The following is a 22,444-nucleotide window of genomic DNA, read 5'->3' as shown; positions in this document are numbered from 1 at the left end:
TCGAGTGTAAAGTACAAGATCACAAAGAAGAACGTGGGTGGCCAGCTGTAGAAAAAAGCAAGGCGAGGAATAAGGCGAGCAAAGCAGTTGACGTGACTTGATCAAATCCCGAGACCGAAAGCGGTGGATCTGCAGCAGCCAGATTCGAGTACTGACTCCGTAGATATGGAAATGTCCAACTTCTTTGCGCTCAAGAAGGCAAGCAAGCAAGGTCAAGATCAAGAGTGTGTAAATCGGCTGGATTCTGTTACTTGTGCTTATAGACACCGAGCTTTACTCGAAAAACATACCTATCGAATGCTCAATTCCATCATAGTTCCACATTACATACATACACATATCTCATGCCATAGGCTAGCTTGCGCAACGCTCACGGGCGGGCGTTGTGGAGAAAACTTGCTGCTGCTGGATGGGAGGTACTGTATGTGTAGACATGTACTGTAGCTGAGTTTAACTCTAAGCCAAAGAGTCTGTATTGTATGGCTTTGGAACTATGGCTTTGGCGATGGTATCCCAAAAGAAGCACCGAAAATTTATTAATCACGCGGACTAGGATTGGTAGAAATGACGCAAGCTGTGGTAAACTATTGATCGTCGTGTTATTGCTTTGAGATATAGATCCATGCTTTCTTGTTGATGGAAAGCGCGATGATCATTGCATTGATATTCAGGAATTTGCAGGTCCTGCTTGTCCTGACCAATATCTCTGAGGTATCCCAAACAGACTACATCTCAATCGCTATCATCCATCAGCGAGAATTGGAAAGCCTCCGTCTTCTCCTCTCTCCTCTCCGGCGCAGGCCCACCGGCGCTCATCCTTCGCTCCATCTCTCTCCTTCTGGCTTCTTCTTCCTTGATCCGTTCCTGCTCTCTTGCTGCATCCTCTTCTTCCATGATCCTCTTGCGCTCCGCTTCCAATTCTGCACTCTTCTCGGGGTCAAACGTGGCCGGGTCGATACCTTGGTCCACCAGAACTTGTAAACTGGCAAGCGCACCCTTTCTGATTGACTCCTCGGATGGCCACGGGAAGAAAGGCATTTCTGCGGACGGGTTGAGGTACTGTTCCCAAATTGAAAGGTTCGTCCTCACTCCCTCATGCTGGGATGGTTGTGGTTGCATTTGCGCGGCAGCCGCTGGCGATGCCTTGTCTAAATCCGTAGCTGCAGTATTGTGCAATTCTCCGTTGGTAGCCACGACGGGGGTGTTGATACCATTTGTTTGTATTTGCTGGTTGGGCTCCCCGGAGGTATTCGTCGCTGCGTCTCCAGTCTCTGCTGCAGAAGCTTGAGGATCTCTGTATGTAGGTGGTAAGGTGAACCTGCTTATTCGGCGTGCATAGCTCAATAGTTCGGAGTATGATATCGGGTTCGCGTTGGGTGGGAAACTGGTTGCTGGCGTCGCAATGAGGTCTCGGCGGGTAGTGGATAAGAGTGTGAGCGTGTCGCGGATCTCGGCATCAAGGGCATTGGAGGTTTCGCGGAGGGCTATTATCTTTGCATAGTTTGCCTGGTGTGTTGATACTGGTATACAAGTGAGCAGAAATACAGGTGAAGGGGGAGGGAGCTCACATTGCTCGAGGCCATCGTTGAGCTCGGCATCCGCTGCAACGAGATCGCTGGCATTGCTTGTGGACGGGTTGTAAGTTGCGATGGAATTGATCAAGGTCGCAAGAGCCTTCTCCACCTTTTCAAAGCGATTGTCGAGTAAATTGTTCATGTTGGCGTTGTTGATGAGGTTGTTTGTGAGGCTGTCGCCACGGTCCAGAGGAGACGTGATAAGCAGCGCCGGAGCACTTAGCGTAGTCACGTGATCTCGAAGTCAACGCGTATTCACCTGTCCACGAGTGAATGTCAATATCGCTCCATTCACGATGCACGGCATTATCAAGTTCGAACAGGAGGTTAAAGTGAGCTGCAATATCTGACCCGTAGTTGCTCTACGGAGTGCAAGAGGGTAGCTAGCGAAACGGGTTGTTATGCAAAGCGTAGTATATATAATATGTATAAACCATCAACCACATTGGCATTCGATACGGCTCGAAGTCCTCACTATTTTCTTCTTCGTATGTCTCTCTGCAAGTCGTAAGAATCGGTCAGACGTACGTCAAGATTGCTTCCCGAATATTCTGATCGTCCAACTGAGCACCGCAGAGCAAAATACGCTATCAATGCGGATTTCTCGGATCAATTCTCTCCAGGTACCGGATCACAAACAAGTAACCTAACCGCTCGGTGCTATCAGTGCTGCTACAGAACAGGTAGAATCTCATTCACCATGGCACATCTAGCTTTGGGCATTTCCCTGCATACACTTTCAATTCCCTCGTCGAGCTCGAGGCTCGAGGCTCGAGGCTCGAGGCTCGAACATGAATGCCATGCGGATGTACCGGTATTGGCCCAGCATCCACTACTTATACTCTGCAAGAAGCAAGCTTTGCTAAGACAAACGATTCGGGACCTGCATCGATCATCCCCCGCCAAACTCTACTCTGTACGGAGTAGGCGTGACTACTGAGGTACCTCCAGTACCGTATCACTCTGACCTACTGTTTCACTCTCCCCTACTGTATCACTCTCCGGCCTTGAAGCAGCGGAAGAAGGATATTCTCGGAACGTGGGGTCTTGGCGAGTCTACACGTGACCAGACAGATATCCACCGGTCTTGCGCTTTGAATACGTAAATTTCCCGATGTTAGCTTCCAGAAATCCTTTTGTTATCACGGTAGTTATAGGTAGGCAATAAAGAGACAGAACACGAACCGCTTTTGCCAGGATTCGAGCACAGCCGTATTCGGTCTGGCCCAGTGACTCCCATTTTCATCCGTAGCAGCCACTCAACCCACTCGGCTCGACGATCCTCAAACCTGCTGCCTCCAGGCGCCCACTCTGCAACGACAGGACAACGTCAACAAGAGCTCCCCGCACAGAGAAGCTTGCTTGCTTTATTTACCAAGTACCGTAGCGACAACCAACCCCACTCGAGGACCTACCATTCCACCTGGGCAGTGGGCACCCCATCATTACCTGGGCTTAATAATCGCAAGCAGGAGGCAAGAGAGAGAGGTATGTGCCAGTGGTCTAGAGAAATGCTGCTTGTTGGAAAGCCTTTAGCTGACCGGGTATCTTATTGCAGCTATCTCAGCCAACACTCCCACAAGAAGCTTCGAAAACCAGGCGTGAGGTTGAGAAATAGACGGAGGGCAATCGCTGGCTGGGTATGTGCTCTGAGCTGCTGATTACAAGCAAGCCAAGCGATGGAGCTGACGGATTGTTGCAGAGTCGATATACAACCAGATATACAACCAGATACGAGGCGATTGCGTGCTACGAAACTATTCCTGGTCGGCCCCACACACAAAACGTACGAGGCTACGCATACATCCGAGAAGGAATAGGGCTGATACCATTGGCATAGGGAAACTGCATTCGCTCTGCGATCGACTTGCGCCCTGGGCTGCGCTTGAGACTACTCTCACTTCACAACACACGTCTTCTCTACACCAGAGAAGTTAAGGAGCAGTCAAGATGGGGAAATCGTGAGGACTCCTGCTCCTACGTTGGATGATAGTACACCTGTGGACAACGGCAATGACTAATATCTCCAACAGTCAATCCAAGCTCTCTCAAGAGCAACTCAGCGAACTGCAACGATCCACACATTTCGACAAGAAGGAGTTGCAACAATGGTATAAGGGTATGGTCAAGCTGTTACCTCCTACCGGGCATCCCGCTAACCCAAGCAAGGCTTTTTGAAGGATTGCCCGTCCGGCATGCTCACAAAGGAGGAATTCCAAAAGATCTACCGCCAGTTTTTTCCCTTCGGAGATCCGTCTTCATTCGCAGACTACGTATTTAATGTGTTCGACAGCGACAGATCAGGCTCCATCGACTTCAAGGAGTTTATCTGTGCGCTGAGCGTCACTAGCCGAGGTAAGATGGAGGACAAGCTTGACTGGGCGTTCCAACTGTACGATATCGATGGAGATGGAAAGATCAGCTATGATGAAATGCTGGCAATCGTTGAGGCGATATACAAGATGGTACGTTTTTTTTTTTTTTTTTTTTTTTTTTTTTTTTTTTTTTTTTTTTTCAATTTTAAGCCATTCTAGACCCGAAGTCATTTGGCTGGCTCGCTCGCTCTCCCTGACGATGTCTTTTAACCGGACTGTTTTGATTACATGCTTATTCGAGTTCCAGGTCGGATCCATGGTGAAGCTCCCCGCCGACGAAGATACCCCCGAAAAGCGCGTCAAGAAGATCTTCCGTATGATGGACAAGGACGAGAACGGCAGTCTGGACATGGAAGAGTTCAAGGAGGGCAGCAAGCGCGACGAGACGATTGTATCCGCGCTGTCACTCTACGACGGGCTCGTTTGATTTTCTTGCAGTTTGGCGTTGAGCGATTTTGCTATGGACAGGAACGTTACGCACTTCAAAGGCGGATCGGTCCTGTTGCACTATTGATGAACGGGTCTGGGTGGAAGAAAAATTGTTTTGTTTTTCTCAGCGAGCTTGTGGGGGATGCTACATGCACGGATAAATCTGCGGGATGGTTGACTGATGCGTAGTGGGGTGGTGGAGGAATCGATGACTGACCTGATGAACGAAAATATGCAATGGAATGAACGTCTTTGGCACAACTGTTTCCAGGAACATGGAACTGTGCCTCCTGTTTATGATTCTAGCCCTCTCACTCCTTGAATAAATTGGTCAGACTTCTTTTCGGCCGCAAAATGTTCTCCGACTCTCCTCACCATACACCATCCTCAGGCTGTTACAGCACAGCCATGACTCGAAAGGCGCTCTCGTATAGGATTGTCCACGGCATGCCAGAAAATCTCTATTCTCTAGCTTTTATTTCCTTGTTTTTTTTTAAAAAAAAAAAAAAGAACGAACGAAACTCATCCTGATACATACATATATATATACCTAGGTATATATAAACATATATACCACCCAGTTTCTGAAAAGTGGATTTGTAGCAGCCAAGCCAAAGCCGGCCCAAAAAAAAACTCCCCAGCTAATAAGCGAGAGGAGGCAAAAACCCGTCGATGGCGCGCAGAAACGAAAACGAAACGCGCAAGGTAGGTAAGTAAAGTAAGTTAAGTAGAGTAGAGTGAGTAAAGTAAGTAAAGTAAGTAAAGTAAGTAAAGTAAGTAAAGTAAGTAAAGTAAGTAAAGTAAGTAAAGTAAGTAAAGTAAGTAAAGTAAGTAAAGTAAGTAAAGTAAGTAAAGTAAGTAAAGTAAGTAAAGTAAGTAAAGTAAGTAAAGTAAGTAAAGTAAGTAAAGTAAGTAAAGTAAGTAAAGTAAGTAAAGTAAAGTGTAAAGGAATCGAAGAGAGAGGAGATGGGATCTCCCTGGGGATGATAAAAGAAAAGAAAAGAAAAGCACGAGCGAGCGCTTAGTAATAAGAAGACTGGAAGATTGGAAGGTGTGATTTTGGAGGACGGGGTTGGAGATTTTGTGATGTGGGATGTGGTGGGGGTGGTAGTTAATGGGTTGAGTGTTGAGAGGTTGGGAATTGGGTGTGTTTTTTTTTTATTGAGTGGGTCTGAAGGAGAGGGGGAAGGGAGGAAGGGAGAAAGGGTTGTAATGGTGGGAAGGAGTTGGAGATATTTGTGAGTAAGATAGAGATAACAGCGGTAGATGCTATGGCAATAAGAAGACTCTTGACAGGGAGTTTATTTTCACTTTTTTTGTTTATATATCGGATTGGAATAGAGTGTTGTGTTGTGGCTAGGGGGATTGGGCTAACTACCTTTACTTTTTCCATCTTCCGTTACTTTAGAATGTATGTATATATATGTATATATATATGTATTGGGACTACACTCGTAGGTCTCGATAGTACCTGCATACAGATTTTCGAAGGTTGATGGTTGGTTTGACTCTAGCAGCTAGTAGTCCCAGAGCTCGCTTGCAACCGAGTACTGCGGTTTCCTGGCATTCGAAATTGTTGACTGATGGCTAGCTGAGCTTTAATAAAGCTCGAAGGAAGGAATGATGAAGGAAGGAAGGCAAGCTGATAGGTATTCACCAGTCTACCCATCGTAAGCAATTTCAATACTTCTTTTGGTGGTCCTCGTAAAGTATCCCGACTATATTGACATATATTGACACAGGCTTTACATTTACAGTTTGATATCACGTGTCTCGGTGAACTACCGGTACATACATATGTTGGGATCGATTAAAGCGTCATGAGGCCATAAGGCAGAAACAGGCATACACGCATAACACAGCCTCCTTCGCCACTTCTCCCGCCACCTTTTCCGCCACCTCTTTCGCCACTTTTCTCGCTACTTCCTTCGCCGTTTGACTTAAGCAAATTCAACGAAATAAAAACTATTTTTAGCTTTTTTATAATACTAAGCACGTGCGCTCGACTTCTTTTACGTTACTTTTATTTTTATTTCTTTAATTTAACTGATTATAAGATATTTCGGCCTTTTATCGATAACGTGTATTTACTTCGAGATAAACTATTACTTATATTGAAAAAGCTTTACGCTTATTGTTACGTCACGTGTTGATTCGAGCGTGCACGTAAGGCTCTTCAAACTTCCGCTTTTAGCCTTCTTTTTGTTACTATACGGTGCTAGCAAGCAGGCCTTAGTTAAAAGAATAAAAGATTAGTTAGCCGAAGCTAGCGGCCGCTTAACGAGCTTCGCACGTGATATTCGAATCAAGTCAATCACGAGCGAAACTTTAAATTCGATTTGAACTCGAATTTTTATATTAAGTATCGGAGTTTAGCGACTTAGCCGATTTTATGAGCGCGTTTATTAGTCAATCGTTTACGGAGTAGTTAATGCGGGAATGATGTAGGCTATACTCGATTGAGATTAGCTCCGTCGGAGGTTCGGCGCCCGAGTGGCTGTCTAATGCGTGTGTGCCTGTTTCTGCCTTATGGCCTCATGACGCTTTAATCGATCCCCATATGTTAAGATTCTGCCAAAACGGGCTTCCCGAAACGGTTAGACCCAAACCCACGCCTACCAATCTACGGTATACGGTGCTTGAGGTACTCCGTCCGTTGGTGCCCGTAATCTTCATATGGTGTGGTTCGGGGATGATGTGCGTGCTGCAAGATCTTACAACTCGCCTCCCGAGATTCTAGAAGAATTCACTTACGTCGTTGAGCGGAGTCGACGAGCCGAATAGCAGAACGCACAAGAGAACATCTCTCAATTTTCTACCGTACCGTGACATTCATTCATACAGCCTCTATAACCATGCTCAAAACGCCATCTCAAAGGCACTCTCAGGCAAACAAATATCCGAGAAACCTCAGACTTGGATCTTATAATACAAGGCATTTTCTATTTTTCAAATGGTCGCTTCGGCATTCCAGCTCCCCATCCCGAACCTTGAAAGCGTCTAGTCGATTTTGATAGATCCATAGATCTTCTGAACGAATGCCCAGCTGGCGAAGAAGCCGATTGAGCCTATGGGTCGTTAACATCTCGTTCTCAAAATGAGAGAAGAGACATGAGGCTGACAGAAAGGAGGTGAGATGAGGTGAAATGGGGGGAATGAACATACCGGTGAGAATAAAGAACAAGAAAGAAATCAGCGCGCTATACCCAATGTACAGGACGGTCCCAGCCATCCCAGTGCTCAACTTCGTCGCCCAGTACAACAGCGCATTTGCAAAAACATAGAACGCGGACGCGCCTGCTGCCATGAACGCCCTCCAATGCCAGTGGTAATTCTCGCTGCATAGCAGAAAGTAGACTAACAGGATTGTAACAGCGGCACAGGTGATGATCATGAGTCCATAGCACAGGAACAGGAAGCCGAACATGTAGTATACCTTGCTGAACCAGATGGACGACATGATGAAGTAAAGCTCCACGAAGATGGCACCAAATGGTAAGATGCCGACCAGCAGCATCGACGGGATAGGGCGCATGTATGCTGTTCCGGGCGGAATTTGGCGGGGGATCTGGTTGGTTCGGACAGGAGGCTCAATGGGTGCTCGTCGAAATCCGAACCAGGATCCGGCAAATGAGAGGGGCATGGAGATGATGAACCAGATGGCGACGAGCACGAGCATGGTTGTAAAAGGTACGGCGCCAGAGGATTGCTTGGCCCAGAGGAACAGGTTAAGCAGGAAGAAGGTAGCGAAAACGATGCCAGGGACAAGGATTGGTGTCATGGCAATGTTGATCTTCCATCTTTCGCCACCGAAGGACTTGTAGACACGGGCTGAAACGTAGCCACCGATAAAGCCGAGGATGGTGTAGAGGAGAATCATGATCGTGCCGAGTGAGCCACGGTTTGAGGGTGATAGGAAACCAAGGAGGGCGAAGGCGATGGTGAAGCCGGTCATGACGAAGAGCTGAGCGCCATTCCCCAGGAGTACACTCAATATTAGGGGAGAACTTGGTGCACGGAATACATCGCCGTGGACAAGCTTCCAGCCAGAGTCTTCTTGAACTCCATCTTCGGCAACAGCAGAGGTTCCAGACAAGTCGTCCAGGTTGATCGAGTCCAAACGGTTGTATCTGGCGATATCCTTCTTTAAAGCGCGCATGAGGATCGAGACCACAGTAATAGTCAGGAAAACAACTATGACAGCCGAGTTGATAAGCGAGAACCAATGGATCTTTGGATCAAATACATGCAAGTATTTGTCCCATCTTGTAGCCCAGGCAGTTGCGGAAGGCACCCAGTATACGCTGTACGTGAAAGTGACTTCTGTCTCAGTACTCTCATCCAGAACCTGTCTGGGACCCCCCAATCCACAAGTGGAACCTTGCTTTTCATCCGATGATGCCTTCCGCGAATCTGGCTGTACTATGACTCCCACAACACGATATTGCCCGGCGGACGTCTCATGATAGTCGATGAGGATATCGTAGTGGTTATTCAGTGCCAAATCGTTCTCTTCTAGACCACCCAGCGAGAAACCCTGGCTGTAGAATTTCGTGTTCGTAACCTCGTCCTCAATCATCTGTCCAGCAGGCAGTCCATCCACCAGCCAGTTCAGCGCATATCCCTGTGCTATCCTTCTATTGACGAAACGAGCCGAGCTCCGATCATACGTTGCCGCGCACAGCGTTTTGCACGTCTCATTCGTGCCCATCTTGAGCTCGAAGGGCGAGGTCATGATCCGGTCTCCGAAAAGGATACTGCCCAAGCTTTCCGACACTTCTTGCGGTCCGCCTTGCTGCGGCCTACAGAACTTGAAGGCTGGATGATAGTAATTGAAGGATACAACGGATCGTAATTGACCATCTTGACCCGATCCTACGGGTTTGAGGCTATTGACATTCAAAGGAACAATGTCTCCTTCTTTGTATGTGGTTGGCGCAACACCAGGAAGGTAGAAGGCCGAGGACAGATCGGGGCCAACGAGGAGGGTTGCAAGAAGCGCCGCGGACGGCGAAAAGCCTCTCAAACGCATTTCGAATAGTGACTGCAGAGATATATCAATTGCTGTGATCTGAAGAACAACACGTAGATGTCCTTTGTCGGTGAGTTCTGGTAGCCATGAACTGGAGGGGATACGGCTTACGGGTCGAAGCTGCAGAGATTCCTGCGCAAAGTTGTTTTGTAATAAATATCTGGAAGCTTAAACTTTCTCTCTATTTCCAAATGGAATCGTCTGCCGGCCCGGCGATGGTCAACAGTCAATGTCGAAATAAGGTGTGATGTTGTGGAAGTATAAGAGGTTAAGGAGGGACCTACTTATTTGATAGCTGGCTCTTTCTCACCGGACTCGGTGAAATATTTTTCCCGCTGATCCCTTGGTACCGGTACGTCGATCAATTTTTGTCCGATGTGCACCAAATTCTTCCCCAGACCTTGTCAACTAGAACTTCTTTACTGGACCAACCTCAAGATGGCCACCAAGTCAACATTTGTGGCATTGCTGGATACTCTGCAGCAAGCATTAAGTTCCGCATCCGAATCTTCGCAAAATCTCAAAGCACCAATTCCTCCAAAAGATGGCATCTCTCTGCTGGATGTGAAGAATGAGCTCTTCCTCTCCTACCTCCAGAACCTCGCCTTTCTCATACTCCTCAAGCTGCGCAACCGCAGATCTGGCAGCGACGACGACGACGATGGTGAATATCTCAGTAATTCCGTCACCAAAAAGCTGGTAGAGCTGCAAGTCTACTTAGAGAAAGGTGTACGGCCGCTGGAGAGCAAGCTCAAGTACCAAATCGACAAAGTGCTTCGCGCAGCAGATGATGCGAAGCGGACAGACGAAATGGCTGCTACACAGAAACATAGCAAGCCTGCTCACGACAACGACGACTCTGAGAAAGATAGTGATGCGGAGTCTTCAAACGGTGTTGCGCTGAACAGCGGCGAAATCGACGACCTGCAATACAGACCCAACCCGACCTCTTTCGTGCGTCCAGCAGCCGTAGAGGCGAACTATAAGCGCAATTCTCACGATGGTGTCTACAAGCCCCCCCGTATTCAAGCAACAGCCATGCCTACTACCTCTGCCCCCCGTGAGAAGGAAGCGAAGAAACCCAATAAGTCTGCGACCCTGGACGAATTCGTTAGCACTGAACTCTCTGCAGCTCCAATGGCAGAGCCCAGCATTGGTTCCACGATTGTGAGTGGAGGACGCAGAAGCAAGAGCGAGAAGGAGAAGATGGATGAGCGCGAGAGAAAGGAATATGAAGAAAGGAATTATGTGCGTCTGCCGAAGGAGAGTAAGAAGGATCGCGCAAAAAAGCCAAGGAAAGATGCGGGCTATGGTGGGGAGGAGTGGAGGGGCTTGGGCGAGGGCATCGATCGCATCGAGAGGTTGACTACGAGGAAGTCGGGGGCGGGCGGCGCGGTTGAGAAGAGTAGGAAGAGACCTGCTACAGATGGGACCAAGAGTAGTGGGGAGGGGGTGGGACAACATCTACAGAAGAAGATGAAGATTTTGGATAATGTCAGGCGGGATAGAGGGCGGAGGTAGCTGCTAATGGTTGAATATATTCGCTCATACCGTCTCCCTGCCCATTGCGGACTCTTGAGTTGGTCTCTTAAGTCCATGGTGGTCGAACTCATGTTTGGAGAGTGATTTGTTCGATTTCTTAGTAGGGAAAACCTCAACTTCTTCTTCAAAGCCGGAATAGTCCAACATCAAGCTTCTTGGCCGGGAATAATAGCTTCAAGCACTCGAGGCCAATATCGTATAGTATTTCAAAAAAGCGAGTCATGATCACCGATTTACACAATATGAAAGTTTTGTTTTGGTTCCCTTCTCTTTACACATTCGCAGCCAAGATTTAACCCCCCTTCTTTCTGCGCTTCACTTTCCATTCTATCATAAATGAAAGAAATAGTCGACTTTTCTTGTTAGTATTATTCCCATTTCTGCAATCAAATTTTGACTTTACATACGTAAAAGCGGATTCTTTTCATATTTAATGATCGTAATCTTTCTTCTCTGCTCATCGTTTAGGTATTTACCTGGTAACTGATCGCGGTTGTTTTTTCTTGGGCCCCTAAATTTCAGAATTCTTTCTTTACCAAGTTAAGTACCCCCTTCGATTGAACTCCTGCGGACCAAAACCCAACTATCCTATTCGTAGACCAAGATACTACGTTCGTGGTCCAGATATCCAGGCCCATTCAGTGCTCAAATATTATGCTCAGAGAAGGCATGGGCATTGATATACTGTACATACGTCGCACCTTCATTGATGGGAACGTCGGAGGTTCAATACAATGCTATTGGAAAACTTTCGTTTCTTGAGCTATCAGCAGAGATATTAGTTTCTTAAATTTAACAGTTCGGCTTCTCTGCACCAGGTGAATACTATCTGAGTTTGATGAAATCTAACCCAGGACTTATCATTCTTGATTCCTGACGAACTGTAGAAAAGTCACAAATGGGCGACTGTTCCCAGGAGCTTACATTCAAGCTACTCAGAAAATTTAGACTCCGATAGTTTTCTGCTCGACCGAGATTATGAAAGTTAAGTAGCTGTTGTCTCTTGCTGATTGCTTTTATTCTGAGACTGCTCTGCATCATAAAATATCTTTCCAATTATGTTTTTAAGAAGTCACGAAACGATACATCCGTTCGTTATCAACAAAATTTCCATTCTCGAAGTCACGAATGTTATTAATGTCCATCAAGAGCGTAAAATACACAATGCAAGACCTTGGGGCGAAGCCAGTGGTCTAAGAATATTAATCTAAACCTTTGACATACGAAATCGATACACAATCTGATGATAGTAATATCAAAGCTTGCTCCATGCACGCTCTGGGCTCACATGATTAGAACAGTTTCCACTCTTGGTGCAATCCGTTACAAGAGAATGGTTCATTTTAAAGGTTCCAGTGGAGAGTAGACAGGAAAAATCGATAGAGAGCGCATGGCAGTCACGCTCACAGGGTGTAACAATGCGCCAGCGCTAACTCAAGGGCGCCAGTACTGAAGAATATAGAGGTGAAAATGACTGGTGAAAGGATTAGAGAGAATAGAACAGAGAGTGCGTGATATTCACGCTCCAGACAACTTTAACACTTGCGCGAGTACAAACATTACTACATCATTCTGATTGTTTTGACGTCAATTGCCGGTTGCAGTCTTTTCATGGGAGTTTTCAAAGTTCCCGCGGGATATGAGCCGTATCGCTCATGTGTCGACAGAACTCTGAAGGGTCACGCTGGGTCCTATGTCTTGCAGTGACTCGTACTCAAAGCCCTTAAAAGACGCGTTGACTATGTCGATTCAGGATCTGTTTTGTTCGCGTAGTTTCTCTCGCTAAACAGCTCGCTTAGCTTGGTAGAGCAACAACCCAGAGGCTCTTGTGCCACCAATCTGAGGGAGAATCGATCTAGCCTTACCAATGAATGATCCGCGAGCCCTGCCATTTCTCTGCCCTCATAGATTATGAAGTCCTAAAAGCTGCCCTATGCCAGCTTGGCGGTACATTCGTAGTAGAATTCTGGGTGCGCCAAGAAAAAAAAAAGGGGGGAGGGGGATGCGGTCTTTTGAGGTTTCTTCAATTGGACGTACGCAACTGAATTTACATACACAGTTTCACATATCCTCCCAAATTTTGCGATATGAGCCGCGAATCCAATCCGTTCCAGATTTTCACGTGCAAATGAAAGCTCCAATCCTACGTCATAGCTTCCGAAGGGTTGTTTCTCTTAGACCTCGAACAAAATTCGAACAGAACCTCAAAGCTCCCGCCCAGCTCCCGTCCAGCTCTTCTTTATCCTTCCCAAAATCTTCTTTACCAATTTATTCCTCGCTTGGGTTGTTTACAATGGAGAGCCTAATATTCCACCCCTTCATTTTATTCTATCAATTGATACAATGGTTCCTGGACAAGCTCTTGTCTCCGGAAGCACCAGGCCCGGGAGCAGATCTTGGTAGGCCCAAAATTGCGATTATTGGGGCGGGCCTGACAGGAGTGGCTGCCGCAAGTCATTGTGTCGGACATGGATTTGATGTGCAGATATTTGAAGCTGGACCTAGGACACAACTGGGCGGTATTTGGAGTGTGAGTATTTTGGACCCTCCTACCATGTCAACATAGTTTCTTTGACTGGGAGCTATCCCTTGTTGAGCTGATGGGACTGGGACTGGGAGATGGCTGACCTTTGTTGCACAGCGAGTAAACAATACATCTGGCCTCCAAATCCACAGCGTTATGTACCGCTTCCACCCTTCCATCCGTTGGCAAGGTGGGTACCCCAATCGCCAGCAGATCGTCTCCCAGATTACGGAGCTGTGGAAACGATATGGCCTCGAATCCAAGACTAGATTCGATACGAAAGTCGAGAAGGTATATAAAGACAAGCAAGGGCAATGGGTCGTCAACGACACCTCCCTTGGACGCTTCGATGGCATCATCGCTGCCGTCGGAACTTGTGGGGACAAAAAAATGCCGCAAATGCCTGGAAAGAGCAGGTTCAAGGGAGAAATCTGCCACTCGAGCGACTTGACGGGTAAGGAAGTCAAGGGAAAGAAAATGGTGATTATTGGCGGCGGCGCAAGTGCTGTCGAAGCATTGGAGTTTGCAGCTCACGAGGAGGCGGGTAAGGTGTTCATCTTAGCGAGGAGCGACAAGTGGATCATCCCCCGACATGCAGTTATTAACGTGTTGTTGTCGCTTAACATTTTTGGTGGTGAGACGGTCCTCTCCTGGATCCCGGAGCTCTTGCTCAAGAAATTCTTTTACCGTGACCTCGAGGACCTTGCTCCAACCGACCATGGTCTTTACACCGGTACACCGATGGTCAACTCGGATGTCATGGACAAGATCCGATCAGGCGAAGCAGAGTGGCTTCGAGGTGACATCCTTGGTTTCACGGAAGGCGGCATCAAGTTCAACCACCGCGGTAAAGGCGTCCCCGCCAACGGCCCCGGACGGGAGAGAGTCATCCCAGCTGATATAGTGGTAATGGCCACTGGCTTCGAGAGACCCAGCCTCAAATTTCTCCCCGATGACTCTTTCGTCGAGCCCTACAACCCACCGAATTGGTACCTCCAGACCTTCCCGCCAGAGCATGTCTCCGTCTCGGCCATCAACTGCACGTATATCAATGCGATCGGCTCGGTCGGAAACTGGCACATTGGCATCTACACGCGTATCCTCCTTATGTTCCTCTCCGATCCTTTGACTCGTCCGAAATCGTACTGGATGGAGCGATGGATCGATATGACGCGCATGCTGAAAACGTTTGCTCCGACTGGCGCTTTTGATTTCTTCACGTACCTGGAGTTGATCTGGTGGTTTGCGTTTTGCATTGCCTTCAACCCCTTCAGGTGGAAGTGGGCGCTGTTTGTGTTCTTTGGCATTGGGTATATGTTGCCGAAAAGGGTTGTGGAGGCAGAGGATCGGGTGAGGAATGGGATGGGCTTGAAGAATGGGACAGATTATGATAAGGGGAGAAGTTTCTAGGCTTTTGAATCTGGATGATGTTTGATATATAATAGAAACTAGATACAGCCAAGGTTGCTAGATTTTAGAGCGGGCGATTGCACCTGCTCGGACAATCTGATGGATGTTGACTTCGCTTAAATTGGCTCAGTAAAGTAGGGCAGCCAAGTAATCACCAAACTGAGAATGCATAGCACGACGATAGGGAGAATCTTTCTGAAGAATAGAATATTTTGTACCTTTTACGACTTCAGAGTCCTTGCTGCTTCCTTCTCGAGTCGATTTTTCTCTGCAACGAATCCATCAAGCTCTTCACTTCTGCCTCGACCTCGATCTCCACACCCACGCCCCTTTTCGCCTTCGCATTCCTCGATGTAATACTCGCTGTACTGCTGTCTCCTGGCTGGGTTAACACACAGCATTGTGGTCTCATATGCGGCCTTTTGTCGTAGTATCCTTGCTGTACCTACCATATGCTAGCTACATCAACTCGCTATAGCCTCGACTAACAAGTTGTGCAGCCCAATTAATACTTCATTTCGAGATTTTAGCAAAAATCTGCGATAATATCTGTCCGTGACATGCACACCGAGGAATTCATATCGCACATCTGGAATATCTGGTGTTTTCCGGGTGATCTGACAGAAGAGGACCCCAGGGTCTGACCTCTGCAAAGCAAGCTAGCTGCTAGCCACTTTCTCCCTTCGTTGGCCGCGTTCTAGCGTTATTGCTTTTTTTTCCGTCTATTTTTTACCTCTTCTCCTTTCTCTCATAATGCAAGCTTTTGTATTTTTGTTTGCTTCTCCAGTCGATGCTCTTAATACGTACTCACATATTCGAGTCGAGGTCGTACTACTGAGTGGAATCGGCCGGGCCAGTCCGTCCCTTCCTTGATTTTTTGAAATATTTCTCTCGAAATCTCGACCTTTCCAATCGCCACTCCGTTGCATCACGACAATGGCGGTCCTGCGCCCGCGGTCTGCGATCGTTGCTGGCCTCGCCCTTTTCTTCCTGTTATTTGTGACCTTCACCCACCGCAGTGGCTTGAGCGTCTCCCTTGCCCCTATTTCTCTCGAGCTCGGAACGCCTACCCTTCCGCCGACACCACCACCACCCGGTGGCCCTTCAACAGCGAAGTATAGACATAAACCCGAACGGGTATACGATCAGCCTCCAGTCGTCGACAACTTCCCCGTCGCCGCTGCCGCGCACTCTGCGGCAGACCTGCCGCCAATCCCGCCATGGAACACCCCGCCAAATCCCCATGTCGCCGAGAACACGCCGCTCTTTATAGGATTTACGAGGAATTGGCTATTGCTTCAACAGACGGTCGTTTCTTATATCACGGCTGGGTGGCCGCCGGAGGACATTTATGTGGTCGAGAACACCGGGACCATGCAGTCGAATCAGAGGGGGCTGCTAGGGCTCCAGAACCCCTTCTTCTTGAACTATACCAGGCTGGGCATGTTGGGAGTCAATGTGGTCCCGACACCGACCTTGTTTACCTTCGCTCAGATGCAGAACTTCTTCTTGTATACTGCCATCGAGAGGAAGTGGGCTAGCTATTTCTGGGGACATATGGACGTTGTGGTACTGCCGTTCGAGGAGAACTATTCGACTTCACACGAGGGGGAGAACTCTGGATACAAGTCCTTGTATGTGTTGGCAGTTGAGGGTTTGCGAAATGCTACATCAGGGCACGATATCCACTCTACAGACCCCTCGAAGACGTGGGCCCTCCGATTCTTCTCCTACGACCGGCTTGCGCTTGTTAATACTGCTGCCTTTGAAGCAGTAGGCGGCTGGGATGCTGCTATTCCTTACTACAATACTGATTGCGATATGCATGAGAGGTTGAAGATGTATGGGTATGAGTTGGGCGATGGGGACGTTCAGGCTGGTAGGGTATTCGATGTGGCCGACAGCATGGATGATTTGATATACCTATACCGAACGGCTGGGGTCGAACCGAGCTTTGTGTTTAAAGGGCAGGCCGAAGAGGAGGAGCAAGAGGCCGAGAAGGAAAAGCAAGCCGCAGTCGAAGAGGCAAGTAGATTGATGGCCGCTACCAAAGCGGCTGCAAGTCCAGTACTACGTGCCCGCGACAAAGAGACCGCGCAAAACTGGGTTTCGGATACAGCGAACTCACCCACGTTCTCAAAGCTTCGGATCATTGTGCAGAAAATGGAGAAGCACAAGGCCCATTTTGGCGGTGGTGGACGGCTCTACTGGCAGGTCCGACAGCACGGAGGCCAGCAAGAGCCGTATTATCGGGACCCGGATGGTTTTCAAAGAGGGATAGAGCTGATGCAAGATGTAGGGAGGAATGTTTACGCCGAGAAGTGGGGACACAGAGAGTGTAACTTGGTTGACGTGGGAAGGAAGAAAGGGGATGAATGGAGGATGGAGAAGGACTGGGAGTGAGATTTTCGCTCCCGTAGAAGTCACTCTCGGCTTGCCAACATGCTACGATTCTGCTTTTTCAGCTGCTGGGCATGGATTTTCTCAGCTCTCCATCAGCCTATTCATTCACGGCCATCGAGTCCCGTGAACCTGGAGGCGGCCTCAACGAATTCATGAAATCAACTGTTCTTGACTTACCGATAGATATACTTGTAATCGCGTCCTGTCAGCTCCACTCGCCTTTTATGTGCACCATCAACCAGACTGCATATCCTCTCAAAGCAAAAACCAGTGGCTGGATGGGCGATACGGACCCGAAAATGGGGCCGGGGATGGTGGTGCCTACGATACGATTGCAGGCGGCCAGAGCCTCTTATCGTATGATGAGGAGTTGAAGAGGTTGGTGGGAGTTCAAAGCCTGAAAGGGGTGACGATTAAGGCATGCACTCTGGAGGCTGGAAATGCGAGAAGAATTCCATAAAGATGTGCGAGCGGGTAAGGGTAAGGGTAAGGGTAAGGGTAAGGGTATTGGAAGAGGAAGAGGTGTACGAGCTAGCTAGCAAATGAGAGGGAGGTTGGTTTGGTTTGGTTTGCCTCTCTCGCCTGGCCTGGGGTTGAAAATACTTATTCTGTAGCGTTGTACTTTCTGGCTTTAGGGAATGAACCACAGAGTGTCAAACAAAAATGGAGTATTAACATGTTTGAAATTTCATGGCCTTTTCTTTTTTTCTTCTTTTTTTTACTGAGGAACGTATTGAGCAATATAGAAAAAGGGGACGAAGAAAACTTTTAGGCTGGTCACAGGATTCGAAGCAACTCGCCTTCGGAATGGCGACTGCACCTGGAGATAGGGTAGATACGGTAGCCCTTGTCCAGGTCCCCAGGTTGATAACGCATGCAAGAAAGAGCAACAGGACGGATAGATGACAGTACAAAATACAGGGAAAATGAATTATGGTATATTGAAACGCTCCTAGCTAACTCACACCCCAAAAAAGAAAATCGTGCCTCTAGAGAAACTCCGCCCCATATCTGTACCGCTCACCGTGTGCGTGATCTACCCAGTGCCTGTCTACTGATTGGTGATTGCGCCGCCTTTTCCAGATCAGGCGTCTCTCTCTCCATATTCTTTCTCCTCTTTCTCGCGCTTCTGATTGCTGTGCCAAATACTCCACAAACTCAGTGCTAGCCCCGCTAAACAAGAGAAGATTGTGACGACGTATGCGCTTCGGTAACATGCCAAGCCTTCAGTACACTCACGCTCTCCGTTTGATTTAAGGATACTGTGCTTGTCATATACCGCTCCATAGAACAAGTTGAAGATGTTGCCGCTGATGACTGGACTCAGAGTCATACAGCCCCAGTTGGTGCTCAAGCCATAAACACCAAAAGCGTCAGCAACAAGTGATGGGAAGCATCCGAAAAGGAAACCGTAGGCGATACCTGTGAGACTGGAGACCAAAATCAGATGGTGAGGATTCTCGACAGAGAGGGCTATGGCTTGAGCGGCGAGGAAGACCAAGGCAGCGATGGTGAGGCACCACCAACGAGAGACTCTGAGAATTTTGACGAGAAAGTCGGATCCGACACCTAGTCATTTCAGCATCATAGCTAAGATTGCGATGAAAGGACTTACCACTCATGAGTCGTCCGACGAAACTGCATACGGACAGGATTGATACGTGCATGGCCTGACGCTTGTTTACAAAATCATCGGTGACGGAGTCGTCGAAATGGATCCACAAGGCTTTCGTATCGTTGCCGATATTGCTACCAGACATTAGCAACAGGGCTCGCTCAGCTCACAGGCTAAACTCACTTGATGGTCATCAAGCCAACGCCGGTCAAGATACCCATGAGAATAAATAGTTGCCAAAATTCGATCATCGGAAGCATCCTGAATCCTCGGATATCTACACGATAAGCGTGGTTCTTCATAATGTTTTGTTCGGGTTCATCCCCAGGGCTCGAGGAAATTTTGGACATCAGAGAGGAGGTTTCCGTATCGGTATTGACTCCTTCGGCTACCTCGACTCCTACGTGATAATGGTTAAGGGTATGCAGTCCTAAGATGCGCGAATGACGAGGGCTAAGAGCTGGCCTACCTGGTTCATCTCGTGACGATTGAAGCCGATGCTTAGCCTCCTCTGACTTTGATCTCTGCAGTCTATTCGATTCGGATCTCCCAGGGCCAACCGGAACTGCTGTATAGTGGGGGTGAGGCAAGACTCGGAGGAAGAAGAATCCAATGGTTACGATTCCACACGTGCCGTATGCGAGGAGCTTCAAAAAATCGCCCGTAGATCCGGGTATCACGAATTGCGCAAACATCGAGAAGAAGAATGCGCTGAGCCCAAAGGCGGCGAGGGGGAATGCAGTAGCAGTCCCTCGGTGATGAGGCCAGTTCAAGGCGGATGTTTTGATAGCCGCTGCGAACGCAGCACATCCCCCGAAACCCGTCAAGAATGAGTATATGCACAGTAGTGGTAGAGATCCTGATCCCCTATCGTATGCTTGGTGTAGAGGAAAGTACCCCAAGCCCAGAAAGATAGCCCCGATCACCACGGCCGGCCGCGGTCCCTTCGTGTCGACCAGTATTCCAACTGGTATGCCCGTCGAATACATGCCCAGGTTACCAGAGAGCCCCTGGCCAGCGTTAGCAGATGTTCTGCAGCTGCGGGAGGGATCATAATGGTACTATCAGATTCTGCTCCGTCGAGGAGAGCTTCAGCTTCTCGGCGAATTGAGGCCCCCATGCCGAATAGACGTACTGGTGTTATTGAGTTAGTTACCGCTTTGGAATGGGTAGAGAGGATTTCTGTTTACATTAGAGCCACATGCCAGCGAGATTGCTGTCGCAGCAATACTCGAGATGATCTTCGCTCTATGGAATTGCTTGTCGGACATGGTCGCACAGCGTATCTGTCTGTATCTGTCTGTTTGTTTATCTGTACTGTATCGAGGCCGGTGTTTTGTCGTGTTCTGTTTTCTAGATGCTATCATAGCATTGCGAAGAGAAGAGAAGAGGAGTAAAAAGGGTCAGCAGAGGGTGATCATGGTGATGGTAGATCAATTGGACGGGATGATGGCGATGGCCTTTGAAATCATAGATTAGTAGGCATTGGGGCTGACACGACGCAACAGTGCGCAACACGACAGTATCCGACCATGACCGATGCGCCATCTCCGTTACGGACGGAGAGTTCCATACTTACGGAACTGTATCACCACCCCTGCCCCGCCGCCGATCGGAATCCGGCAATATGATACTCCGTAAAATAATCGCCGTAGTCTACCCGCCGCCACTACGGAATCATGCGGCTCTCTCTGTGTCTCACTCTGTTGTTGATCTCATCGTTCACCTCGACATCTCTCGGTTTCCATCTCGCATCTTCATTCCACCCCCTATCGCGTTGAATCGACTTGAATCGCATCGCATCGCATTCATCACTGACTGGATATCGAGCAAGACGCATCTCTACGCCAGCTAGCATTATGGGTGCTCTACTCTCTATTCCACTGCTGGCAGTACCCAGCTTGGGAACGGTACGTCAAGGCTCTCAGGTCCTGCAGACATGCAGACATGCAGACACTGATTATCAACAGGTGGTAGGATTTATGGCAAGCTGTTGCGGTGCAGCTACATGCTCTGCAGTCTGTAGCGCATGTGGGAAATGCGGCAACAGGTCAGTCTAGCTCTCTCGAAGGCAGCTCGCATTCTAATTCAATATATCGTAGCGTTGCCACCCGAATCGCATACGCCCTCCTCCTCCTAATAAACTCGATCCTATCATGGATAATGCTGACGCCATGGGCGATCAACAAACTCCAAAATTTGACGTTGGATTACATGGAGATCGTCTGTCCGAACGGTCCTTGTTACGGCTGGGTTGCCGTCCACCGAATCAACTTCGCTCTGGGAATCTTTCATATGATAATGGGTTTTATCCTACTGGGCGTGAACTCTTCCAAGAATCCTCGCGCAGCGATACAGAACGGCTTTTGGGGTCCCAAGATTATTGCCTGGCTCGCCCTGATTGTGGTCTCGTTCCTCGTACCCGACTCCTTCTTCTTTGTATGGGGCAACTACATCTCCTTCGCAGGAGCTACGGCCTTTCTACTTCTCGGCCTCATTCTGCTGGTCGATCTCGCACACTCTTGGGCCGAATACTGCTTGGAACAGATAGAGGCAAAAGACTCCCAGGCTTGGAGGGGAATTCTCATTGGATCGACGCTCGGGATGTATGCGGCCTCCATCGCCATGACCATTATCCAGTACATCTTCTTTGCAGCCGGCGGCTGCTCCATGAACCAAACCGCCATCACCCTCAACTTGATTTTTCTTCTCGTCGTTTCGGCCGTCTCCGTTCACCCCGCGGTCCAGGAATACAATCCCAAGGCTGGTCTCGCTCAGTCCGCCATGGTCGCGGTCTATTGCACATACCTTACGATGTCCGCTGTTTCCATGGAGCCAGATGATAAGCACTGTAACCCCCTCATCCGAGCTGGCACCCGAGGAACACGCACGACCTCGATTGTTATTGGTGCGGTTGTCACGATGTTGACTGTCGCATACACAACCACCCGGGCTGCTACACAAGGAGTCGCCCTCGGAGGCAAGGGAAAGAGTATCAGACTACCAGATGAAGATGAGCACAACTTAGTCACCCAACAGCCGGACAGCCGTCGTGAAATGCGCGCGGCAGCATTGCGCCAAGCAGTCGAGGAGGGAAGTCTTCCAGCAGATGCCCTCCTTGATGACGACGACGACAGCGACAACGGAGCCGATAGTCCCAAGGACGACGAACGCAACTCCACACAGTACAACTATACCCTCTTTCATGTTATCTTCTTCCTCGCCACCACCTGGGTCGCCACACTGCTCACGATGAACATGGAAGAGTCGACGAAAGATGGCATCGATTTTGCGCCCGTGGGACGAACATACTGGGCTAGTTGGGTCAAGATTGTCAGCGCATGGGTTTGCTACGTGATTTATACGTGGACTTTGGTAGCGCCCATAGTCCTGCCAGATAGATTCGACTTCTCGGAGTAGTGAGGGCTAGAATGGGTGGCCAGTCAATGTTGTCTTAATGGTTGCTCGTATCGGTTTAAGCATGGCGTTATCAGTGAGCATAATTTGCGCGGAACACATTTGAATCATGCTCTCCAATCC

The 22,444-nt window shown here is 48.6% G+C and overlaps 9 protein-coding genes across 10 annotated transcripts; 6 read left to right on the top strand and 3 right to left on the bottom strand.

Annotated features, from left to right (window-relative positions):
• Nucleotides 1-732: 732 nt before the first annotated feature.
• Nucleotides 733-1,716, bottom strand: L3040_002165 (uncharacterized protein; the record flags this gene model as incomplete). Its single annotated transcript, XM_007291991.2, has 2 exons — nucleotides 733-1,520; nucleotides 1,569-1,716. The coding sequence occupies 2 exons, from the start codon at nucleotides 1,714-1,716 to the stop codon at nucleotides 733-735; spliced, it is 936 nt and encodes a 311-aa protein (XP_007292053.1).
• Nucleotides 1,717-2,688: 972 nt separating this feature from the next.
• L3040_002164 (uncharacterized protein) lies at nucleotides 2,689-3,752 on the top strand (the record flags this gene model as incomplete). The annotated part of the gene is made up of 7 exons (XM_066157043.1): nucleotides 2,689-2,731; nucleotides 3,047-3,062; nucleotides 3,133-3,214; nucleotides 3,277-3,360; nucleotides 3,415-3,535; nucleotides 3,608-3,693; nucleotides 3,744-3,752. 7 exons carry the CDS (start codon nucleotides 2,689-2,691, stop codon nucleotides 3,750-3,752), a joined length of 441 nt encoding a protein of 146 aa, XP_066013037.1.
• Nucleotides 3,753-3,934: 182 nt separating this feature from the next.
• L3040_002163 (uncharacterized protein) lies at nucleotides 3,935-4,376 on the top strand (the record flags this gene model as incomplete). The annotated part of the gene is made up of 2 exons (XM_066157042.1): nucleotides 3,935-4,039; nucleotides 4,197-4,376. The coding sequence occupies 2 exons, from the start codon at nucleotides 3,935-3,937 to the stop codon at nucleotides 4,374-4,376; spliced, it is 285 nt and encodes a 94-aa protein (XP_066013036.1).
• A 3,002-nt stretch (nucleotides 4,377-7,378) lies between these two features.
• Nucleotides 7,379-9,410, bottom strand: L3040_002162 (uncharacterized protein; the record flags this gene model as incomplete). The annotated part of the gene is made up of 2 exons (XM_007291989.2): nucleotides 7,379-7,446; nucleotides 7,544-9,410. The coding sequence occupies 2 exons, from the start codon at nucleotides 9,408-9,410 to the stop codon at nucleotides 7,379-7,381; spliced, it is 1,935 nt and encodes a 644-aa protein (XP_007292051.1).
• Nucleotides 9,411-9,848: 438 nt separating this feature from the next.
• L3040_002161 (uncharacterized protein) lies at nucleotides 9,849-10,931 on the top strand (the record flags this gene model as incomplete). Its single annotated transcript, XM_007291988.2, has 1 exon — nucleotides 9,849-10,931. The coding sequence occupies one exon, from the start codon at nucleotides 9,849-9,851 to the stop codon at nucleotides 10,929-10,931; it is 1,083 nt and encodes a 360-aa protein (XP_007292050.2).
• A 2,701-nt stretch (nucleotides 10,932-13,632) lies between these two features.
• On the top strand, nucleotides 13,633-14,886 carry L3040_002160 (uncharacterized protein; the record flags this gene model as incomplete). Its single annotated transcript, XM_007291987.2, has 1 exon — nucleotides 13,633-14,886. One exon carries the CDS (start codon nucleotides 13,633-13,635, stop codon nucleotides 14,884-14,886), a length of 1,254 nt encoding a protein of 417 aa, XP_007292049.2.
• Nucleotides 14,887-15,822: 936 nt separating this feature from the next.
• On the top strand, nucleotides 15,823-17,289 carry L3040_002159 (uncharacterized protein; the record flags this gene model as incomplete). Its single annotated transcript, XM_007291986.2, has 1 exon — nucleotides 15,823-17,289. The coding sequence occupies one exon, from the start codon at nucleotides 15,823-15,825 to the stop codon at nucleotides 17,287-17,289; it is 1,467 nt and encodes a 488-aa protein (XP_007292048.2).
• Nucleotides 17,290-18,373: 1,084 nt separating this feature from the next.
• L3040_002158 (uncharacterized protein) lies at nucleotides 18,374-20,175 on the bottom strand (the record flags this gene model as incomplete). 2 transcript variants are annotated; one of them, XM_066157040.1, is made up of 6 exons in its annotated part: nucleotides 18,374-18,858; nucleotides 18,905-19,038; nucleotides 19,088-19,304; nucleotides 19,374-19,914; nucleotides 19,967-20,038; nucleotides 20,095-20,175. In XM_066157040.1, 6 exons carry the CDS (start codon nucleotides 20,173-20,175, stop codon nucleotides 18,374-18,376), a joined length of 1,530 nt encoding a protein of 509 aa, XP_066013034.1. The 2 variants fall into 2 exon arrangements, with proteins under 2 accessions (XP_066013034.1, XP_066013035.1); XM_066157041.1 differs by having other exon boundaries at nucleotides 19,088-19,181.
• A 588-nt stretch (nucleotides 20,176-20,763) lies between these two features.
• Nucleotides 20,764-22,324, top strand: L3040_002157 (uncharacterized protein; the record flags this gene model as incomplete). The annotated part of the gene is made up of 3 exons (XM_007291984.2): nucleotides 20,764-20,814; nucleotides 20,875-20,954; nucleotides 21,007-22,324. 3 exons carry the CDS (start codon nucleotides 20,764-20,766, stop codon nucleotides 22,322-22,324), a joined length of 1,449 nt encoding a protein of 482 aa, XP_007292046.1.
• Nucleotides 22,325-22,444: the final 120 nt, after the last annotated feature.

This window comes from Drepanopeziza brunnea (assembly GCF_022702325.1).
Source record: "Drepanopeziza brunnea f. sp. 'multigermtubi' strain 214-2 chromosome Unknown ctg2, whole genome shotgun sequence".
Lineage (NCBI taxonomy): Eukaryota > Fungi > Ascomycota > Leotiomycetes > Helotiales > Drepanopezizaceae > Drepanopeziza > Drepanopeziza brunnea.
The sequence above is the reverse complement of the archived record's forward strand: the minus strand, read 5'-3'. Positions and strand labels throughout refer to the sequence as shown.